Here is a 21,235-nt window from a genome sequence, read left to right as displayed (position 1 = left end):
AGCAGTCAAAGCTAGCTACATGGTGAGTGAGATGGTTGCTAGGGCGGGAAAGCCATTCAAAGAAGGTGAATTCATTAAAAAGTGCATGTTAGATTTTTTTTAAGAAATCTTTTCTTGCGGCCCAGCCTCACCCAGTTTCTGCATCCAGTGGCCCCCAGGTAAATTGAGTTTGAGACCCCTCTTATAGATGATACATCTTTGAAGCTGGCAGACATATCTCCCTGGATGTTACAGAAAGTGTGAGAATGTGTGAGCTGCTGCCTCTTCTGCTTGACTTATGCAAAAAGACTCCTATTTGTAAAAATATTTACACAAAGTTTTTTTTTTTTTGGCAGATCGTTTTTGTCATCGTCATGTTGATCCATCTCTGTCACGTTGTTATTTGATTGAACCACGTAACATAAAACTCGCTGCGCTCCTTAAATGAGCCTACACTCCTGAGTGCTGTGGACAGAGGAAACTGATGGAGTAGCGAAAACAAACAAAAGAAACCAGTAATATATTGTATCTGCTAATACAGTTATGTTGTACCAGTTATTGTATATAAAAAAAAAAAGACGATATATGTGAAAATGTCAAATATCGACGCCGATAATCGGTCGATCTCTATTATAAACTCTTGAATAATTTGGCAACGTAATATGTTGGAGTGAAGCGTATGTGTACAATAATACAATAGACAAACACATTCCTCTTGATATTTGTTTTAGGGACCACATTGGATACCAAAAAGTGAAATCAGCTAATTATGAAATGAAAATGCCTTTAATTATGTGTCACACTAAACTTCTTTCTCTTAAACAGGTGGTGGTCTTGCAGTTGGAACGGTGCTTCTCATTGGTGAGAGGTGTTTTTATGTTTTTTTCTCATGACCCTAATTCTTTCTTGTTGAATAAAGTTGCTCAGGCATCTTATATTATAATATTACAATACAATATTTAATGTACTCCAATTCATATCCATCAACCAAAAATGCACTGTTTGGTAAAGATATGTTAACTTCAGATACACGTTTAAGCAGGCACAGCAAACGTGTAGTTCCCTTTGCACAAAATAGGAATATTAAAAGTAAAGTTATTTTTCAAAACACTATTTTGGAAGGAAGGAACAAGGACTTAGTGGACATTTGGTTAGGAAGCTAACATCACCAACTATCGTCTTTGGAAACATATTACAGTCAATTTAGCAGCAAAAGGAAAATATTCATATTTATTTTCACTGGAATATTTAATGTACAAATACTGTTACACTCTCAGTTCATTGGATGCTTAATGACACCTTGTAGGAAGCTTATTTCATGTTCCTGTCGACTTGCTATCTGGATGACAATTAACTAGGAAGAAGTTACCATGGTCTGGCAAATACACTGACAAATACACCACATGGTGTCAGTGGTATTAAACCCCAAAGTATGACCCCCATATATCAGATTGACTTGAAATTACTCACACAGCTCAATGTGTTCTATAGCATGTTGTGATTGTATGTATACAATCAGAAAACACACACACACATATATATATATATATATATATATATATATATATATATATATATATATATATATATATATATATATATATACATATATATATATATATATATATATATATATATATATATATATATATATATATATTGGTACAGGCCAAAAGTTTAGACATAACTTCTCATTTAATTTGTTTTCTTTATTTTCATCAAAACTATGAATGAAAAAATGAGGAGTTATGTAGGTGAAATAACTGAAAACATATTTTATGTTATAGTTTCTTCAAAATAGCCACCCGTTGCTCTGTTTACTGCTTTGCACACCCTTGGCATTCTCTCGGAAGTATTCACAGCGCTTCTCTTTTCCCACATTTTGTTATGTTAAAGCCTTATTCCAAAATGGAAGTAATTCATTTGTGTCCCCTAAATTCTACATACATACATCCATTTCCTACCGCTTGTCCCTCCCAGGGTCACAGGGATAGCTGGAGCCTATCCCAGCTGCATTCGGGCAGAAGGCGGGGTACACCCTGGACAAGTCTCCACCTTAATACTCTATAATAATAAAGTTTTTGAGGAAGATTTTGCAAGTTTGTTAAAAATAAAAATCACTAAGAAATCTCATGTACCTAAGTATTCATAGTGTTTGCCATGAAGCTCAAAAGAGAGCTCAATGGCATCCAGTTTCAACTGTTCAACCTTGAGATGTTTCTACAGCTTAATTAGAGTCCACCTGTGGTAAATTCAGTTGGTTAGACATGATTTGGAAAGGGACACAAATGTCTACATTTGAATTCCCACACTTTACTGTGCATGGCAGAGCACAAACAAAGAATAAAGTTTAAGGAATTGTCTGTAGTTCTTCAAGGCACAAATCTAGGGAAGGGTACAGAAAAATATCTGCTGCATTGAAGGTCCCAATGAGCACAGTGGCCTCCATCCTCTGTAAATGGAAGAAGTTTGAAACCACTAGGACTGTTCCTAGAGCTGGCCGGCTGTCTAATGTGAGCGATCGGGGAGAAGGTCCGAAGAAGGTCAAAAACCTAATGGTCACTCAGCATTTAACTTCCTTTTGGGGATTAATAAAGTATTTCTGATTTTGATTCTGATTCTGATTTCTCTGTGGAGAGAAGAGAACCTTATAAAAAAAACAACCATCTCTACATCAATCCACCAATCTGATCTGTATGGTAGAGTGGCGAGACGGAAGCCATTCCTTTGTAAAAGACCATGAGAAACAACATTTCTGATCTGATGAGACAAAGATTGAACACTTGGCTTGAATGCAATACACCATGTTTGGAGGAAACTAGGTCCCGCTCATCACCAGGCCAATACCATCCCTGTAGTGAAGCATGGTTTTGGCAGCATCATGCTGTGGGGATGTTTTTCAGTGGCAGGAATTGGGAGACTAGTCAGGATAGAGGGAAAGATAAATGCAGCAATGTACAGAGACATCCTGGATGAAAACCTTCTCCAAAGCTCTCCGAAACGCAGACTGTGGCGACGGTTCATCTTTCAGCAGGACAACCCTAAGCACACAGCCAAGATATTAAAGGATTGGCTTCAGGGCAACTCTATAAATGTCCTTAAGTGGCCCACCCAGAGCCCAGACTTTAAGCTGATTCAACATATCTGGAGAGATCTGAAAATGGCTGCACACCGACGCTTCCCATCCAGTCTTATGGAGCTGGAGGTGCTGTAAAGTGGAATGGGCAAAACTGCCCAAAGATAGGTGTGTCAAACATTGTATTGGAAAATACTTGAGGCTGTAATTGTGGCCAAAGGTGCGGCAACAAAATACTGAGCAAAGGGTCTGAATACTTACCGGGTATGTACATAGGATGTCTTAGTTTTTTATTTTTGACAAATTTGCAAAAAATTCACATAAAACAATCGTCACATTGTCATTATGACATTATATTGTACTTTTTTAATGTGTGTTCATACTTTGTCCGTGCATATGTAGGCGCCATATGTAGTAATGTGGCCAGAAATGGTACTGCAATCACGGTCAAAATTCTGTAGTCCCCTTCCACTCTCCATGACTGAGGTTGCCAGATACGCAGCCGAATCCAAATCCTACTACGAGCAACTTCAAATGGCAATTGACGTAGGTGTCTCTTTTTTTATGCTTCTTGCAAGATGGTTTACTATGTAAATATGTCACATTTTACTAATCTCGATTAGCCAAAGGTATTTGTAAAGTTACGCAGCAATATTTTAATCGGGAGTGAGGACAGATTGTTGGAATTACCCTGCTAAAATGTCTAGTTTGACCGCACGTACTACCATCAAAATATATTATATGTAATAATATATAATATAAGCGACAAGCGGTAGAAAATGGATGCATGGATATCACATATCGAATTCTATGAGCCAACCGACGTTACGCAAAAACCACGTTACGTATAAATCATATAGCCTACTACCAGGCCAATACACAAAAGTGAGAAAATCATTACGTGTAATGTATTATTTTGTGCCAAACAAATACCACCCCATACGTGCCTGATACACATACAGTACAAGAAACTGCAATTAGCCGTGCTCGTTTGGAACCCATTTCCTCAGCGTATCAGCATATTGAGAACGAACACACATAGATTTTATTTGTCGAAAATATATTTTGCCCTGTCAGTTGGATGACACATCGACATACAGGCTAAAGGGCATGTATTTCCCCCGTTAGCCTATATGTCGAAGTGTCATTGACTGGGCTAGCATGCTAAAAGTATTACACTAGTGTGATGGTGCTTCGCTCCTAAGCATTCGTTACACGAACATACTAGCTTTATTAGACAAGATGACAAGATCATAGACTGTATTGGACAATATAGTTTACATACGAAATGTCCATTTTCTGTTTATTACAAGTAATAAGAAAATGTAAATGCCTGACTTACCTATCAAGGAGGAAATTAGCAAGTTTGGCGTCAGATGAAACAATCTTCTCCACCTTCAATCGTCTCCATCTTTCAAAGGCATCCTTGATACAAATCCTCATTTTGTTCCTGGCTTTGTCATGAATAAGTTGAGAATCGTAACGACGCCTTTTAGATTTAGTAAGGTCTGACATGTTTAGTAACTTTACCAGTGGCAGTAGCTCGACAAAGAGGGCGGTGCGTAACTGGCAACCTGGATGTTACAAACTCACAGACTTTTTAATTAGTCGGATGTTACAAACTCACAGACTTTTTAATTAGTCAAACGGTAGAGGGCGGGACATCGAAATGAATGAAATAAATAACATTACTTTTGGGGCTGTAAAATCTAATTTTGAAATGAGCATATCCCGGCTGAACTACTGTTATTAGTTATAAAGGTATTTAAAAGTAACATGATTTCTTAATGCCTTTTGAAATATCAGGGCCATTTAGTGATGACTTGACATTAAATTATTACATATGGCACCTTTAAAGTCAGAAACTGTAACTCTCAAATGACCTGAAGTCCATTTTCCATCCATTTTCTACCGCTTGTGCTCTAACGCAAATACCAGGTGTTTACACTTACACAATATGTTCCTCGGTAGATGTTGCATAGTGCTTTTTAGAATCAAAGCAATGTGTTTATTGTGAGACTAAAATGTCTTCCAGTGTATCATTATTATTATTATCTTTCATCACAGACGCTGGTGGACAGTAAGGTTACGGTATTCTTGTTTTCCCTTCAAGCCGCAATTTGTGCGTGTGTAAGACCTAAACCAAACTGATGATATTGCTTTGCCCTTTAATTCATCCCTCCAATCGATGCAGGAGTCGATGATTACACACTAATGCGTTCTTCCCTTCCATTTCGTGAATCAACGCACGGTTGGTTTCATCTGGTAATGAGAGACACAGTAAAGGTGAAATGTGTGTGTGTGCGTGTGTGTGTGTGAGCGCGCATGCTCTGGTGTTTGTCTAAAAGAGTGGTGTGCGGCTGTGCGCACGATTCGCTGTCTGTGCAAGTGTTTTGTTTAGTGTATGCATTGTGTGGGTAGGTCAGAGGGAGTTTGGAGTGTGTGTTTGTTTTTGTTTGTTTCAGGCAGTCGTTTCCTACAGTCTGCCCCCTTGAGCTGTGATGGCCTGTTTGTGCGACTCAGACATAAAATTATAAGGCCGCCCTGTCTGCCTTTTGAAGTGTCTTGAGCTGTCCATCCTGATTTGTCAACTGAGGGTGGTGGGTTGTGTGCAGTATGCAGTATGGTATTTGTCTTCGGATCTCACATCTTTTATGCTTTTTTAACAAGGAACAAAGCTTTTAAATCAAACATGTGCTTTTTTTAAGACTTTGCTTTTCCTTGTGATTCTCATGACAAAGCTTATTGCTGTATGAGTTAAATCCTTATTACAGTTTTGAAACACTCAAACATTAGTTACGTAGTTTTTCATACCTAAAAATAACTTTTAAGATGTTTTATGACAGAATAGTGCCTGTAATTTCATCTCAGCTTCAGATCTTAATTGTTCCTCCAGAGGACACTGCAGCAAGTGTAAACACGTAATTATTAAGAGACTACCTCTTCCAAAGCCTCCCATTAAAAAAAAAAAAGAAGTAATTTGTAAAAGGGGAGCAATGATTATTTTAATGTATTTTTAAAACACTTTCTTGTGGTCCAGATAAGGGGTCTTCAACGTTTACCAGGCCAAGAACTCCTAGACTGATGTAATTTGAGCAGGGGCCCCCTACTTATTTGTCTTGTATACAATTGTTTTAAATAAAAGTGGCCCTAAAGGGAACTTGCTATTGTGCAATACTAAGATTATACAGTATAATGTTGCGAATAGCTGATAACTGGCACACTAACTGCAAGCTAATTATTAGCGCACCAATTGCTAGCTGACATCTGGTGCGCTTATTGCTGCCTGTAAACTTACGCACTTATCACTAGCTAAAAACTGTTGCACTAATTGCTAGCATATTGCTGAAAAATTCATCAGTGGCTAAAAACGAGTGTGCTAATCGCGAGCGGACAACTGGCACACTTAATGCTAACCGACAACTGGTGTGCTAATCACAAGCTAACAACTAATTGTTAATTTGTAACTGTCAACTGGTGCGCCGATTGCTAGCTGAAAACTAGGCTGCCAACCGCAAGCTGTTTTAAATGCTATCATTAAATACAATAATATTGTAATTAGTTATTTAAGTTTTTATTTGAAACCTGCAATGTACATTAAGTAGGGTGGCTATGTCACTGTCATTTTAAAACTACGCTACAGTGTATTTAAACACATATAGATTATTGTGAAAATATTGCATGGGAATATAGAAAAATATCAAAAAAGTCTAATCAACCACAAATTTAAAGACTACCCTGCAGTACTTCTGAGGACCCCATGGGGGTTGTGGACACACTTTCAAAGACTTCTGGTCTCGATAATATGTATTGGACATGCTTTATTGTAAATGTTGCTTAAATTTTGCTCCACAGTCACTTTTGTAACCCAACGAAAATTCTTCATGTAGAAGTTATTGCAGTGAAACGAGACAACAACATGCTGAGGAATATCATAGATGAAAAGGATCAAGATAAATGAATGAACGATATCATTGTGACAGGGCACTGAATTAAACCAAGATCCTACGCGAAAGCTGTGAATAATGGAGGAGATCCAGATGACCTGGATGTTGCCTCAGCAGAACAGCAAGTGGTCAACTTTCTGCAAACAAAGGAAATTGAAATCGACATTAATACAATCGAAACATGCATCCCACTGAATGGAAGAAACAACAATACCACTCCAATCATCCTTGTGAAACTTGTTAGCTGAAAATCTAAAATGGCACTGCTGAAACAGGGAAATAAGCTGAAGGGAACAAATGTGTACATGAATGAGCATCTCACAAAACGTAATGCTGAAATCGCCAAGAAAGCACACGACTTGAGAAAGCAGGAAACAATTCAGGAAAATTGGGGCGCCAACTGTAAATCTGCATCAAGCTGAATGGAGGTCCAGAAGCAAGACCTGGACACATATTAAAGTTGACACTGTTTCCACAACAACGATGATAATGGAGTCTAAACACACCTAAATTCAACACCAACACTACTATTGTTCCAAGGGAACACTAAACAAGAAGACCTAGAAGATTCAGGAGCGCATCCACTAGAGATGCGCGGATAGGCAATTATTTCATCCGCAACCGCATCACAAAAGTCGTCAACCATCCGCATCCACCCGAAATAACATTTAATCAAAACCGCACCCGCCCGCACCCGCCCGTTGTTATATATCTAATATAGACGATGCAAGGCATTAGTGAGGTTATAAAGCTTTTGCCTGTTGAAGAAAGGAGACATTCAATGCGTGCCACGCTGTCACGGCCCAGACACACACCAGTGCACAATCATCTGGGAGCCGCGCTGAGCGCACCTCCAAGCGCGTGGAGGTGCGATGTCCCTCGCACCCGCGGCGGCTCCACCCGGGCTCGCGCCCGAGGCTTCAGCGCGCACCGCGGCGGCCATCCTACTCGTCGCGGCCTAGCCCTCGCGGCTCTCGCTGCCGGCGACAGCCGGGTATGGGCCCGACGCTCCAGCGCCATCCATTTTCAGGGCTAGTTGATTCGGCAGGTGGGTTGTTATACACTCCTTAGCGGGTTCCGACTTCCATGGCCACCGTCCTGCTGTCTATATCAACCAACACCTTTTCTGGGGTCTGATGAGCGTCGGCATCGGGCGCCTTAACCCGGCGTTCGGTTCATCCCGCAGCGCCAGTTCTGCTTACCAAAAGTGGCCCACTCGGTTCACCAGGGTGAGCCCCACCCCTTTCGTGAGCGCACTGTGCGCGGAGTGACCCCTGTTACGCGCCCCCGGCAACGGGGGTGGCGGGCAGGTAAGCTGTGCGGGCGGAGCGCGTGGAGTGACCCCTGTTACGACCCCCCGGCCACGGGGGTGGCGGGTAGGTAAGCTGCTTACCTGCTGCGCGTGACGCCGGCCGCGGCGAAGACGGACGAGGCGGGGTGTCGGTGCGGTGGGCGCGGTGGTGACCCTGGACGTGCGTCGGGCCCTTCTCGCGGATCACCTCAGCTACGGCTCCCGGTGGGGCCCTCTCGGGGGAAGGGGCCTCGGTCCCGGACCCCGGCGAGGCGTCCCTTCTCCGCTCCGTAAAAGTGTCCATCTCTTTTTTTTTTCTTCTTCTGTTGTGGCATATGCTGCAGTTGCCTGCTCGTTTTTCGTATGTGGGTAACTACATTTAACTATGTATATATATTTCCGAATTGGTTTAACTGCCACCCGCCTGAATCTATTTAAAATCTTTTTTTTTTTTATTTCAACCGCCCGACCCGACCCGTGGATAAATCTTTTTTTTTTTTTTTTCAACCGCTCGACCCGCGGATAATCCGCGGACTCCGCGGTTGTGTCCGCAAACTGCGCATCTCTAGCATCCACCTACACTTACAGAAATTATTGAAACATCATCAAGATTGTTGAACAAGAAAATATGGAACTGAAAAACTTCTGCAACAAAGACCATAAAACCAGGATTTGGACAATGATATAGATCCAGATAAAAAAAAATTCTCCCACATCAGTAATTGTTTATATTATACATATGGACAATATAACAGCAACATTAAATGTGACAACAAATAGTCAATTGCTCATTTTAATAGCAGAAGCTTGTATGCAAATTATAACAACATGAAGCACTTTTCAGAATAATTCAACAAACCCTTCAAATTGATTGCTGTCACAGAAACATGCATCGATGATAAAAAAAAAAAAAAGGAATGGATTTTGACCTGGAAGGATATGAACCAAATTACATCAACAAAACCAACAAAAACGGAGGAGGAGTAGCTGTGTACGTGATAAAGAACCTGAATTACAACGTGGTAAACAAACATGTCATTTGCTATTGATAATATCTTAGAATGCATAACCATTGAAATGTGTCAGGAAAAAAAGCAAAAACATTTTTCAGTTGTATATATAAATCACCTAAGTCAAGTATTGAAACATTTGAAGACTGGAACAAGGCAAATATTATGGACACTGATCCAAAAAGTATTTTCTTACGTGGTGACTTCCATGTTGACTTTTTGAACCCTAACAAGCAAAAGTCCATCGATGACTTCATTGATACGATGTATACTGAGTTTATATCCTAAAAGCACAGAGTCAAGCAGAATCACAGGACACTGTGCCACAGCTATTGATTATATTTTTACCAATGATTTTGATTATAACACTACAAGTGGTCTACTTATGACCGAAATCAGTGATCATCTGTAAGTGTTCGCAATATATGATGGAAGCTACAAGAAGAGGAACATGGAAGACAAAAAGTCATTTCAAAGACTATGCACAGAGAACAGTATGATGACCTTCAAAAATGACCTAAAAAAGCAAAGTTGGGACAAGGTGTACAATGGAAATGATGTTGATGAAGCATATGGTACATTTTTTAAAGACATTCATAATACTTTATGACAAGCAATGTCCATGGAAACAACTCAGTAGAAAGCAGAGAAAGAACAATCAACCATGGATGGCAAAATAATTTTAAAATGCCTGTAATAAGAAGCATACTTTGCATAGAAAATGTATAATACAAAGGACTACAGAAGCAGAAAATAAGTACAAAAAGTATAAAAACTATAATAACTAACATACTACGAACGTGTAGAAAATAATCTTACTGTCAATTAAACAGGAACAAAAACAATATGAGAGCAACATGGGGCATCCTCAATAGCATTTTAAAAAATGGCACTAAGAGGGATTGCCCCCAATACTTCTCAGACGGAAACATAAATAATGACAACATGAAGAAAGTAGCTGAAAGCTTCAATAATTACTTTGTAAATATTGGACCAAAATTGGAAGAAAGGATCCCGGACCCAGTTTCAACTGAGGAATTCAATGACACCATATGTGAAAAAATGCAAATCTAAGACTTCAATCGATGTAATTGAAATGGAAACCATAAAGGTTGTTGAAGAGATCTCAGGACCAATAATATATATTAGTAACGTATAATTTCAAACAGGCAAATTCCCAAACAAAATGAAAATAGCTAAAGTTGTACCAATTTATAAAACTGGAGACACACACCAATTTACAAATTATAGACCTGTTTCTTTACTTCCACAATTTTCTAAAATCACTGAAAAACTATTCAATAACAGTTTGGAGAATTTCATAAACAAACATGGAATACAGCGCTAGTATTTCAACTTTGATGGCTTAATTGAAATAACAGAGGAAATTACCAATGCAATAAATGGTAAACAATGTGCAGCGGCAGTGTTTATGGATTTACCTAAAGCATTTGACACAATCACAATATTTTATTCAACAAATGTGAACGGTATGGCATCAGAGGGTTGGTCTTAAACTGGATAAGAAGCTACTCAACCAACAGGAAAAAATATGTGAAGCTCGGCGAACAATTGTCTACAACAACTAATAACAGTATATCCTGTGGAGTACCACACGGATCAATACTAGGACCAAAATTTCATCCATCCATTTTCTACCGCTTGTCCCTTTCGGAGCCTATATCAGCTGCAAAAATTGTTCAATCTTTATATAAATGACATGTGTAATATTACAAACGACTTAAAGTTAGTATTATTCGTGGATGATATAACAGTGTTTTGTTCAGAAGAGAACACACAGAAGCTAAAACAAATAATAACAGAAGAAATTAATAAATTAAAAAGATTTCTTGACAAAAACAGACTATCCTTAAACCTCAGTAAAACTGAACTAATGCTATTCCGTAACAGTAGAAGGGAAAGTCAAACACAAATACAAACACACTGAATAGAAGTTGAAAGACTAAATGAAACCACATTTCTAGGAATAATGATTGATGATAAAATGAACTGGAAATCGTATGCAAAAAATATACGAAGTGGTGAGAAACACATCAATAATAGTAAAAAAAAAAAAAAAAAAAAGTAAAATATGTTCTGGACCAAAAATCACTCCGTATTCTCTATTGCTCGCTCCAAAAGTACACTTTGTTCATTAACCGTCTTACAAAAAAGATCATTTAGAATAATACATAATGTTGGATGTAGAGGACATTCAAAACATTTATTTATTGAATCGAAAACAGTGAAATTCCACGGAATAGTAAATTTGCAAACAGCTAAAATTTTGTACAAAGCAAATTATTACCGGATACCCAGGAACGTACAACAATTATTATCAACAAAAGAGAGGACAGACTTAATTTAAAACTTTTGTATGCATGTACAACACTTAAGACATTTATTATATCAGTATGTGGAATTAAATTATGGAATGTATTAAGCAAATAAATCAAACAATGTACTAATATGATGCAATTCAAAAAACTCTTCAAACTTAAAATGTTTACAAAGTACAAAGAAGAACCATGTTGAACATTCTAAATGTATTGATAATCATATTTATCCCACCATATGAAATACAACTTACTTAACTAATTATTATTTTTTTAAGTTATTATTTGTGGAGTATATTGTGAATAAACTGAAAACAGGAAGTGAACAAAAGTGTTAGCAATTGCTATGTAAAGGAAACGGAGTGAGATTGAATAGGCTCTCCTTCTTCCTACTCCTTTTTGAACATGTTGAAATGAGAAACTGGAAATTGTGATGTATCATGTTGTATGCATGCATGTTCGAAATCAACTCAAACTCAACTCAACTCATTGTTTTACTCTGTCTGCCAGATGTTAAATTGTTGAGGCCTTCCCTGATTGCAAATAAAAACCATTCCCCACCCTCTCCAGAAGTATCATAATTTACCTTTCGATAATGTACACAAATATATGTTCTGAAGTTGCAATATTTTTTTACCCAGACACAGTTGAAAATATACTTCATAAACATTATATAGATTCATCCGGTCACCACATTAGGTACACCTGCACCCTAGCTGATGAATTCAGAAAGTGCTTAAGACAAGCTGTTTTTAACAACATATATGTTACTGCATGTCACACGTCGATGTTATAAAGCACATCCCAAAAAATGATGAAAATACTACTTACCGTATTTTTCAAACTAGAAGGCGCACTTAAAATCCTTTAATTTTCTTAAAAATTGACAGTGTACCTTATAACCTGGTGAGCCTAATGTACGGATGAATTCTGGTTGTGCTTACTGACCTCGAAGCAATTTTATTTGGTACATGGTATAATGATAAGTGTGACCATCAGATTGCAATCCCACATAAGAGATAACTGTGGACTGCAAGTTGATGCCCCCTTTTCAATAAATCTAACCTGTTCGCAAGCAAGTCCAAAACTTTGATGTTTAATTGAGAATATAGAACTTTACACATAGCGCTCAAAAATCTGTCAAAATATTTTAATATGTATTTGGTAAGCTGCGATGCCGCACCACTTGAATTGTCGGCGCAGTACGGCTACCGTAGTGAGACGTACTGTGCTTCAAAATACAAGTATTATTATGGTGTATGGATAAGAACCTCAACATGGCACCTATTAGGAGACATATTATCGAGCGTTTTGTTTTGACCTATTATGCAAAACCAACTTTTCTTACCTATTGGTACCTGCTGATGTGTATTTGGGATCTGCATAAGTCTCGAAAATGTGTGCGCGTCTGCCATTGTAATCCGCGCCATAGTCAATAAGCTCCTTCTTTTCTCTGTTCTCTTGCCATGGGGCATTCATCACCTACTGTTGCCATTTCTATTATCACGTTTTGTACAGTCCTAACTTATCTGTCAGTATAGACTTGCTATGAAAGCACTAAAAACTACCAGTACAACAAAGATGTCAGAGAGAAGACACTATGTCGATGTGGAGCCAGGTAAATAAAACCGCCCACAAAACGGCGCATCTTGAAGAGACAGCTTGAAAATGGTTCGTAAAACATAATTCATGCAACATTTTGACCAAAAAACACTATTGCATGTGATGTAGACCACAAGAAAATGTTTTAATAGTAGAAAAAAATCATTAAAAAAATCATAATACTTTACTGTATGACCCCTTTAATGCGTCTACAATAAGGTGCACCTTTTGTACAAATATAGACCTGAATAGACCCGCTCATTGGCAGTGCACCTTATAATCCGGTGCAACCCATGGTGGGAAAACACTGTAATCTTACCTTTTTTGTGTGTGTTTCCTCATGGCCTGAAGCAGAGCTCCTCCTCTGGCTTAGCGCTTGACTTAATGTCTAAATTAGTGCTTCACGGTGACGTCACGACATAGCCAGACTGCAAAACCCTGCGAAAGTGGCATCCAAAACTGTGTGCAAGCTCACACCAAATTTCATGAACATCATGATTTAATGTTCTGGCATTATTGAGTATTCAACATTGTAACAATTTATAGGTCAGAAAAGACAAAATTCATTATGTTCAATTCAGTTTATTTCCAACATGAATGCAGCTGAGATAGGCTCCAGCACCCCCCGCGACGCCGCAAGGGACAAGCTGTAAAAAATTAATGGATGGATGGATGAATCTGATACAATTACAATGCAATGCATCTCATATTTCAAGTTGTTTTCATTACAGCATGTCCGAAAAGGAGTAGTAAGAAACACAGCTTATTTAATCCCATCCCCTCTCATATCATAGGAGTCTTATCCCAATTCTTTGTTTTCTGTTCATAACAGAACAGTGAATCAATAAATAAATATACCATAAGTAAATAAACAAATATTACATATATAAATAATCATTGTCTCTCTTTTTTTTTAAAGGTTCCAGATATTTATGATAATTGTTCTTCTTTGTACTTCGTGAACACTTCTAGTTTGAACAGTCTCTTAAACTGAATCAAATTAGTGCATTGTTTAATTGATTTGCTTAATGCATTCCATAATTTAATTCCACATACATATATGCTAAAGGTCTTAAGTGTTGTACGTGCATACAAATGTTTTACATTAGATTTTCTTCCAAGGTTATAGTTTTCCTCTTTTATTGAGAAGAATTGTTGTACATTATTGGGTAGCAGGTTATAGTTTGCTTTGTACATAATTGCAGCTGTTTGCAAATTCACTAAATTCACTATGTTTTCAAATCAATAAATATGGGTTATGCATGTTCTCTATATCCAACATTAAGTATTATTCTAATTGATTTTTTTTGTAACACTGTTAGTGAATGAAGCACATATTTGTAGTTGTTTCCCCATATTTCTGCACAATAACTCAGATATGGTAACACAAGTGAACAGTAGAGAATTGGAGTGATTTTTGGTCCGGAACATATTTTGCTTTATTCATTATTGACGTGTTTCTTGCTACTTTACTTTATATATATTTTTACATGAGGTTTCCAGTTAATTTCATCATCTATTATTACACCCACAAATATGTTTTATTTTACCCTTTCAATATCTATCTGTATTTGTGTTTGACTTTCTTTTCTACTGTTACCAAAATGCATTATTTTAGTTTTGCTGAGATTCAAAGATAGTCTGTTTTTGTCAAACCATCTTTTTAATTTGGTCATTTCTTCTGTTGTTATTTGTATTATCTTTTGTGTGTTCTCTCCTGAACGAAACACAGTCGTGTCATCTGCAAATAGTACTAATTTTAAGTTCTTTGTAATTTTACAAATGTCGTTCATATAAAGATTGAACAATGTGAGTCCCAGTATTGATCCTTCAGATATGCCGCAAGATATTTTCAGCTCTGTCGATGGTTGTTCTCTTATTTTCACACATTGCTTCCTGTTGGTTAAATAGCTTCTTACCCAGTTCAAGACCAACTCTCTGATGCCATACCGTTCTATTTTGTTTATTAAGATGATATGATTGATTGTGTCAAATGCTTTTGTTAAATCCATAAACACTGCTCTCTATTGCATTGGTACTCTCTTCCAGTATTTCAATTAATGCCATTGATGTTGAAATGTTGGCTCTGTATCCGTATTGGTTGTCTATGAGTCTTGCATTTGTATTCATGAATTTGTCCAATCTGTTGTTAAACAGTTGTTAATAGTTTTAGAAAATTGTGGAAGTAGAGAAACAGGTCTGTAGTTTGTAAATGAGTTTTTGTCTCCAGTCTTATAAATTGGTATGAGTTTTGCTATTTTCATTTTATCTGGGAATTTGCCCGTTTGAAATGATAGGTTGTTAATGTATATATTGTATAGGTCCCCTTCAAATAATTTACTTTTTAAAATTAGTCACTGTATATTGTAATTAATCTATTTTCTATATTGTTTGTCCTGTTCTAAACTGCTAAACTGTAGCCAACCCCATCTTATTTTGGAAAAGAGGTGGGGTACACCCAGGACTGGTTGCTAGCCAATCTCATTATTAGCTGCACGATTAGTCGACATCGAATTGACATTGAGGTTTTAATTAGGGGTTAAATCACCAAAAATGATTCCCGGGCGCGGCCACTGCTGCTGCTCACTGCTGCTGCCCACTGCTCCCCTCACCTCCCAGGGGGTGATCAAGGGTGATGGGTCAAATGCAGAGAATAATTTCGCCACACCTAGTGTGTGCGTGTGACAATCATGGGTACTTTAACTTTTTTAATTAGTGTCATAAATAACCTTGAAAGGCTGAGTGTATTTGATTATAAATTCAAATGTCTTGTTGTGGTAATATTTCAGCTTCTAATTGGATGGCAAATACACGCCCATCAACACAAACATACGAGCGAGAATGCCTTGATCACGTGATGCAATAAACAAAAAGACAACGTCGGACGTAATTTTTCCAACTTGAAAAACAAATGTACTTATTTATTTAATTTGAGTTTTTGCTTACAGAAATGAGTCCATTTCATTTTTTTTATTTTTTTATTTAGTATAACAAAGGTACTTACAATGGTAAGCAATTCTTCATTAATGAGAAATAAAAGTTAATATAATTTAAAAATGGTTCCTTTCATTATTTTTATATAGTATGATTTGTATTTGCATTAACCCATTCCTTTTGCCAGTGTAACTATTTGAGGTTATACAGTAATAATTTTCTCCCTAATATTTTACTTATATTTAATTTCAACAGATTTCAATAAAAAAATGCAAACTGTTGAAAATACTGAAACCATTGTGGGGACATTTCAAGCTATGACTCTCAACTTGGTTAAAATATAATCGCACAGATTGTGCGTAATAATCCACCAAATTGTGATTGTGCCAACCATTAAGGACAGCATACTGCAAATAAACCACATATATAAAAAGAAAAATACAATTACATAATTATTTGATATGTTCTTGACGAAAACAGTCAGCATTAACACTCACAATGACAAACTACATTCAAATGATAATATTGTACGTAACAATGCATATTAGATAATATTGCCAATTGCCTGATAAAGGTAAACAATTCCCAATATTCTGTGCTTATTACAAATGTGTGTTACATTTCACATGATCATTGGTTTTCCTGCAAATTAGCTTGAAAACATGCACAAGTCAGCGCATAGACAATACTGTGTTTATGGCATTGTAATACTTCATATTGTGAAGTATGACACAGATATGTTCTTTCCTTCTACTGCTTTAGCTAATATGAAGACTCTTACTCTCCCATGTGGTTGGAAAAATAAAATTGAGGCCTTCCCTACTTCATTAAACCTTTGTAACCATAAGTAAAAAAAAAAAAAAAAAAGTCCAAATCATCTCATGACTTTCCAGAGTGACTGATCTACCTTGAAGATATGACTGTCCTTCCCAACCCCTCTTGCTCCTATACCCTGCCACCACCGCTAGCCCCCACCTTTTTACCCCCCGCCTCAACAGCCTAATGACTCCTGGAGGTTCCATTTGTAAGGCTCCCATAGAAACACAGCCACAATAGGCCCCATCTTGAGAGGGCCCATCTGGGAGTCTTTGTGGGGCCTGCTGAAAGCCACAAAGGCCTGCTGACCTAGAAACCCATCAATAAGAGAACAGGGAGCCCCACCGACAACAAATTGAAGAGCCATGGAATTTCCTGCGCTGTCCTTAGTCCGTAGGTGAGGATATAGACCGGGAACGTGGGAGGGGAAATTCTCTGGATGCTCGAGGACGACATGTCAGGATGTCATTCCCAAGCTGTCAACTATGTCCCAGTTTACCTTAAACTGTCATTGCTGCCTTTGTTCTCTGCCCACTGGTTGTCATTGTTTAGAGAGCCCTATGAAATCTTTACAAAATGGTGATTGTGACAGGAAGCAGGAGTGGCATGCTGTGTGGAGTTATGTGTCCCGCTCAGGGGGTTTCACGGTGATGATGCTTTCTTTTTTTGTCAGTCAAAAGTGTAGAATGGCCTGGTGGCCACTTAGTGTTTAATAAGCAAGGGTACCTTTGGGACTCATTTGGTACACCAACTGAAGCAAAATTAAAATGTTACTTTATAGGACCATGGACCCCTTACAGGAGATAGATTTTTTTCTAGTCCCTCCTTATAATCCTGATGCTGATTTAGAGAACAAATATGCATTTGTACTAGCTGCCTTGGAAATGATTTATTACTATTTCAAACATCTCAACCTAAATACTTCAGACCTGTTTCATGAAGACTAGCTTGATCTAAATTCCAATGTTCAATTTCTGCTGTATGCTGAATGCTTAAAATAGCTGTGTTTGGCCCACGGCCCATCGCACATTTTCAATTTGGTCTTTGGAGGCAAATGTTTGGGTGCACCTGCTTTAGAACAACTAACACTATATGTTTTGCAATACTTTTAAAACCTTATAATTCTATGCTACAAGGAAATATTGACTTGATGTTTTAAGATACTTTCATAAGTGACTCCTAAGATGTTACCACGGTAGCCCACGAATGCTGGGTCCTCCAAAGGTGGCATCCCCAGCAACACAGCTAATAAATGACTGACAAGGTTACTATCAGATTCATGAGTTAGAGGTTGAAGCACCCTGCTTTTTCTGCCTCCCACTGACTGTTAACTTGGCAGCTAGGGTATCTTTAGGTTCAGTGGGAGTGGGTCAGGTGAATGCTTGCGACAGGTGACTCCCTCCTGTTTGTCTGTAGACACACATACTTCTGAGACCTTGATATGAGAGCAGAAGCAGAAATGAAGACATATATCTAAGATCACACCTCGAGTATGTCATTGTGCCACATTGAGTGTCATCTTCAGGTAGCAAAACCCTTATACCAATTATAGTCAGCCACTGTGATGTGAGTCTGGTTTAAAGGTGTCTGTAGGACTGGTCAGACTAGACCTGTATATACTATGACAGTGTAGGATATGACAGTAATATACATGAATATTTATATGTTTCCCTCACAACTGTTTATTCTGGGTGTACCTGCAGTCTTACTTTACCTGGATTTGATGTTTTTTTGGGGAGAGAAATAAACACACATGACTTCTGAATTGTTGCCAACCCTTATTTCTTTTCACCAGAGGAGGACCGTTACGATAGCTACTCCCGCATGATTCTAAAATACTTCCTGGCAGAAGGGGTGGTGTGTCGACATGAACTCTTCCTCGCAGCGGCTCACGACCACCCAGATGACATCTTCCAGGTATATGAGAGGAGTTGGTGTCTGTTTCTGTTGCCGTTTTGGCTGTAAAGATGTAGAACAACGTACATTTTGGCCTCAAAGTGTCTAAAGTCACTGTGTTGTTGTGTATGATTTGAAGAAGTTGTAGTAGTAGTAGTGCTGATTATGTATTGAAAGCTTTTATTGTATAAGTTTTTGTAATAGCACCTTTATAATTACCTAATATTAGATAAAGTAAATATGCAACATGCAGTCAAATATAGTTTGTAAATGCACTCCACCAGCTGTAACTGTGCATTTTTGCAAGTATTAAAACCGTACAGTCCTCAATGGGTATCCAGGTCAAGCGGGGTTATCTGAAATGTCGCGGGTGGCACGGTTACGGCATTGTTGAAATGTTTCCCAATAAATCGCTGTGTGAAGAGAACTGTTGCCCCAGAAGTTAACTGCCACCCAAAATACGGGAGGTGGGTCTCGCTCCCGCTGATTGATAGTGGGAGGGGTCACAATCTCACCCTCTCTTTACATATCAAAGGTTTATTAAGACAGGGGCACTCCCAATGGGGATATATCACAGAATTTAGTGTTTTCACCTCTATAAACAGTATGACAATCATCAAATCAAATGTAAAATGGAAGTTAATGTGTTTTTCTTTTTATAGACACAAATATATTGATTCATGAGCACTAGGTTAATTTGCATACTGCTGAACTCACAATAAACCTAAAGGTCAGATTTTTCTATCACTTTCTGTCTGTGTGTTTAGGTAAGAATTTATCCACACATAGTCTTTTTTCAGATGATATTCTACACATTTACCCTGAATGTTCTAATGTTTATATATATATATATATATATATATATATATATATATATATATATATATATATATATATATATATATATATATATATATATATATATATATATATATATATCTACAGTCGTGGTAAAAATTTTACATACACTTGTAAATAACATAATGTCATAGCTGTCTTTGAGTTTCCAATAATTTCTACAACTCTTATTTTTTTTGATAGAGTGATTGGAGCACATACTTGTTTGTCACAAAAAACATTCATGAAGTTTGGTTCTTTAATGAATGTATTATGGGTCTACTGAAAATGTGCCCAAATCTAATGAGTCAAAAGTATACATACATCAATGTTAATATTTGGTTACAAGTCATTTGGCAAGTTTCACTGCAATAAAGCGCTTTTGGTAGCCATCCACAAGCTTCTGGTCGAATTTTTGACCACTCCTCTTCACAAAATTGGTGCAGTTCAGCTAAATGTGTTGGTTTTCTGACATGGACTTGTTTCTTCAGCATTGTCCACATGTTCTCAATGGAGTTTAAGTCTGAACTTTGGGAAGGCCATTCTAAAACCTTTATTATAGCCTGATTTAGCCATTCCTTTACCACTTTTGATGTGTGTTTGGGGTCATTGTCCTGTTGGAACACCCAAGACCCAACCTCCAGACAGATGATTTTAGGTTGTTCTGAAGAATTTGGAGGTAATCCTCCTTTTTCATTGTCCTTTTACTCTCTGTAAAGCACCAGTTCCATTGGCAGCAGAACAGGCCCAGAGCATAATGCTACCACCACCATGCTTGACGGTAGGCATTGTGTTCCTGGGATTAAAGGCCTCACCTTTTCTCCTCCAAACATATTGCTGGGTATTTTGGCCAAACAGCTAAATTGTTGATTCATCTGACATCACATGGACAAAGATAAGACCTTCTGGAGGAAAGTTATGTGGTTAGATGAAACAAAAATTGAGCTGTTTGGCCACAATACCCAGCAATATGTTTGGAGGAGAAAAGGTGACGTCTTTAATCCCAGGAACACCACCCTACCGTCAGGCATGGTGGTGGTAGTATTATGCTCTGGGCCAGTTTTGCTGCCAATGGAACTGGTGCTTTACAGAGACTAAATGGGACAATGAAAAAGTAAGATTACCTCCAAATTCTTCAGGACAATCTAAAATCATCAGCCCGGAGGTTGGGTCTTGGGCGCAGTTGGGTGTTCCAACAGGACAATGACCCTAAACACACGTCAAAAGTGGTAAAGGAATGGCTGAATCAGGCTAAAATTAAGGTTTTAGAATGGCCTTCCCAAAGTCCTGACTTAAACGTGTGGACAATGCTGAAGAAACAAGTCCATGTCAGAAAACCAACACATTTAGCTGACTGGACGAATTTTGTCAAGAGGAGGGTTCAAAAATTCAACCAGAAGTTTGTGGATGGCTACCAAAAGTGCCTTATTGCAGTGAAACTTGCTAAGGGACATGTAACCAAGTATTAACATTGCTGTATGTATACTTTTGACCCAGCAGATTTGGTCACA

General features: G+C 37.9%; 1 protein-coding gene across 1 annotated transcript in view; it reads left to right on the top strand.

Annotated features, from left to right (window-relative positions):
* The window catches only part of elp4 (elongator acetyltransferase complex subunit 4), a 155,796-nt gene that overhangs the window by 5,826 nt on the left and 128,735 nt on the right, over positions 1–21,235 (top strand). Inside the window, exons 2-3 of the mRNA XM_061964238.1 lie at positions 805–840; positions 18,787–18,908. Of these exons, the coding sequence (XP_061820222.1) occupies positions 805–840; positions 18,787–18,908 (158 nt within the window). The remainder of the gene's footprint in view (positions 1–804; positions 841–18,786; positions 18,909–21,235) is intronic.

Source organism: Nerophis lumbriciformis, linkage group LG06 (genome assembly GCF_033978685.3).
Source record: "Nerophis lumbriciformis linkage group LG06, RoL_Nlum_v2.1, whole genome shotgun sequence".
Lineage (NCBI taxonomy): Eukaryota > Metazoa > Chordata > Actinopteri > Syngnathiformes > Syngnathidae > Nerophis > Nerophis lumbriciformis.
The sequence above is the reverse complement of the archived record's forward strand: the minus strand, read 5'-3'. Positions and strand labels throughout refer to the sequence as shown.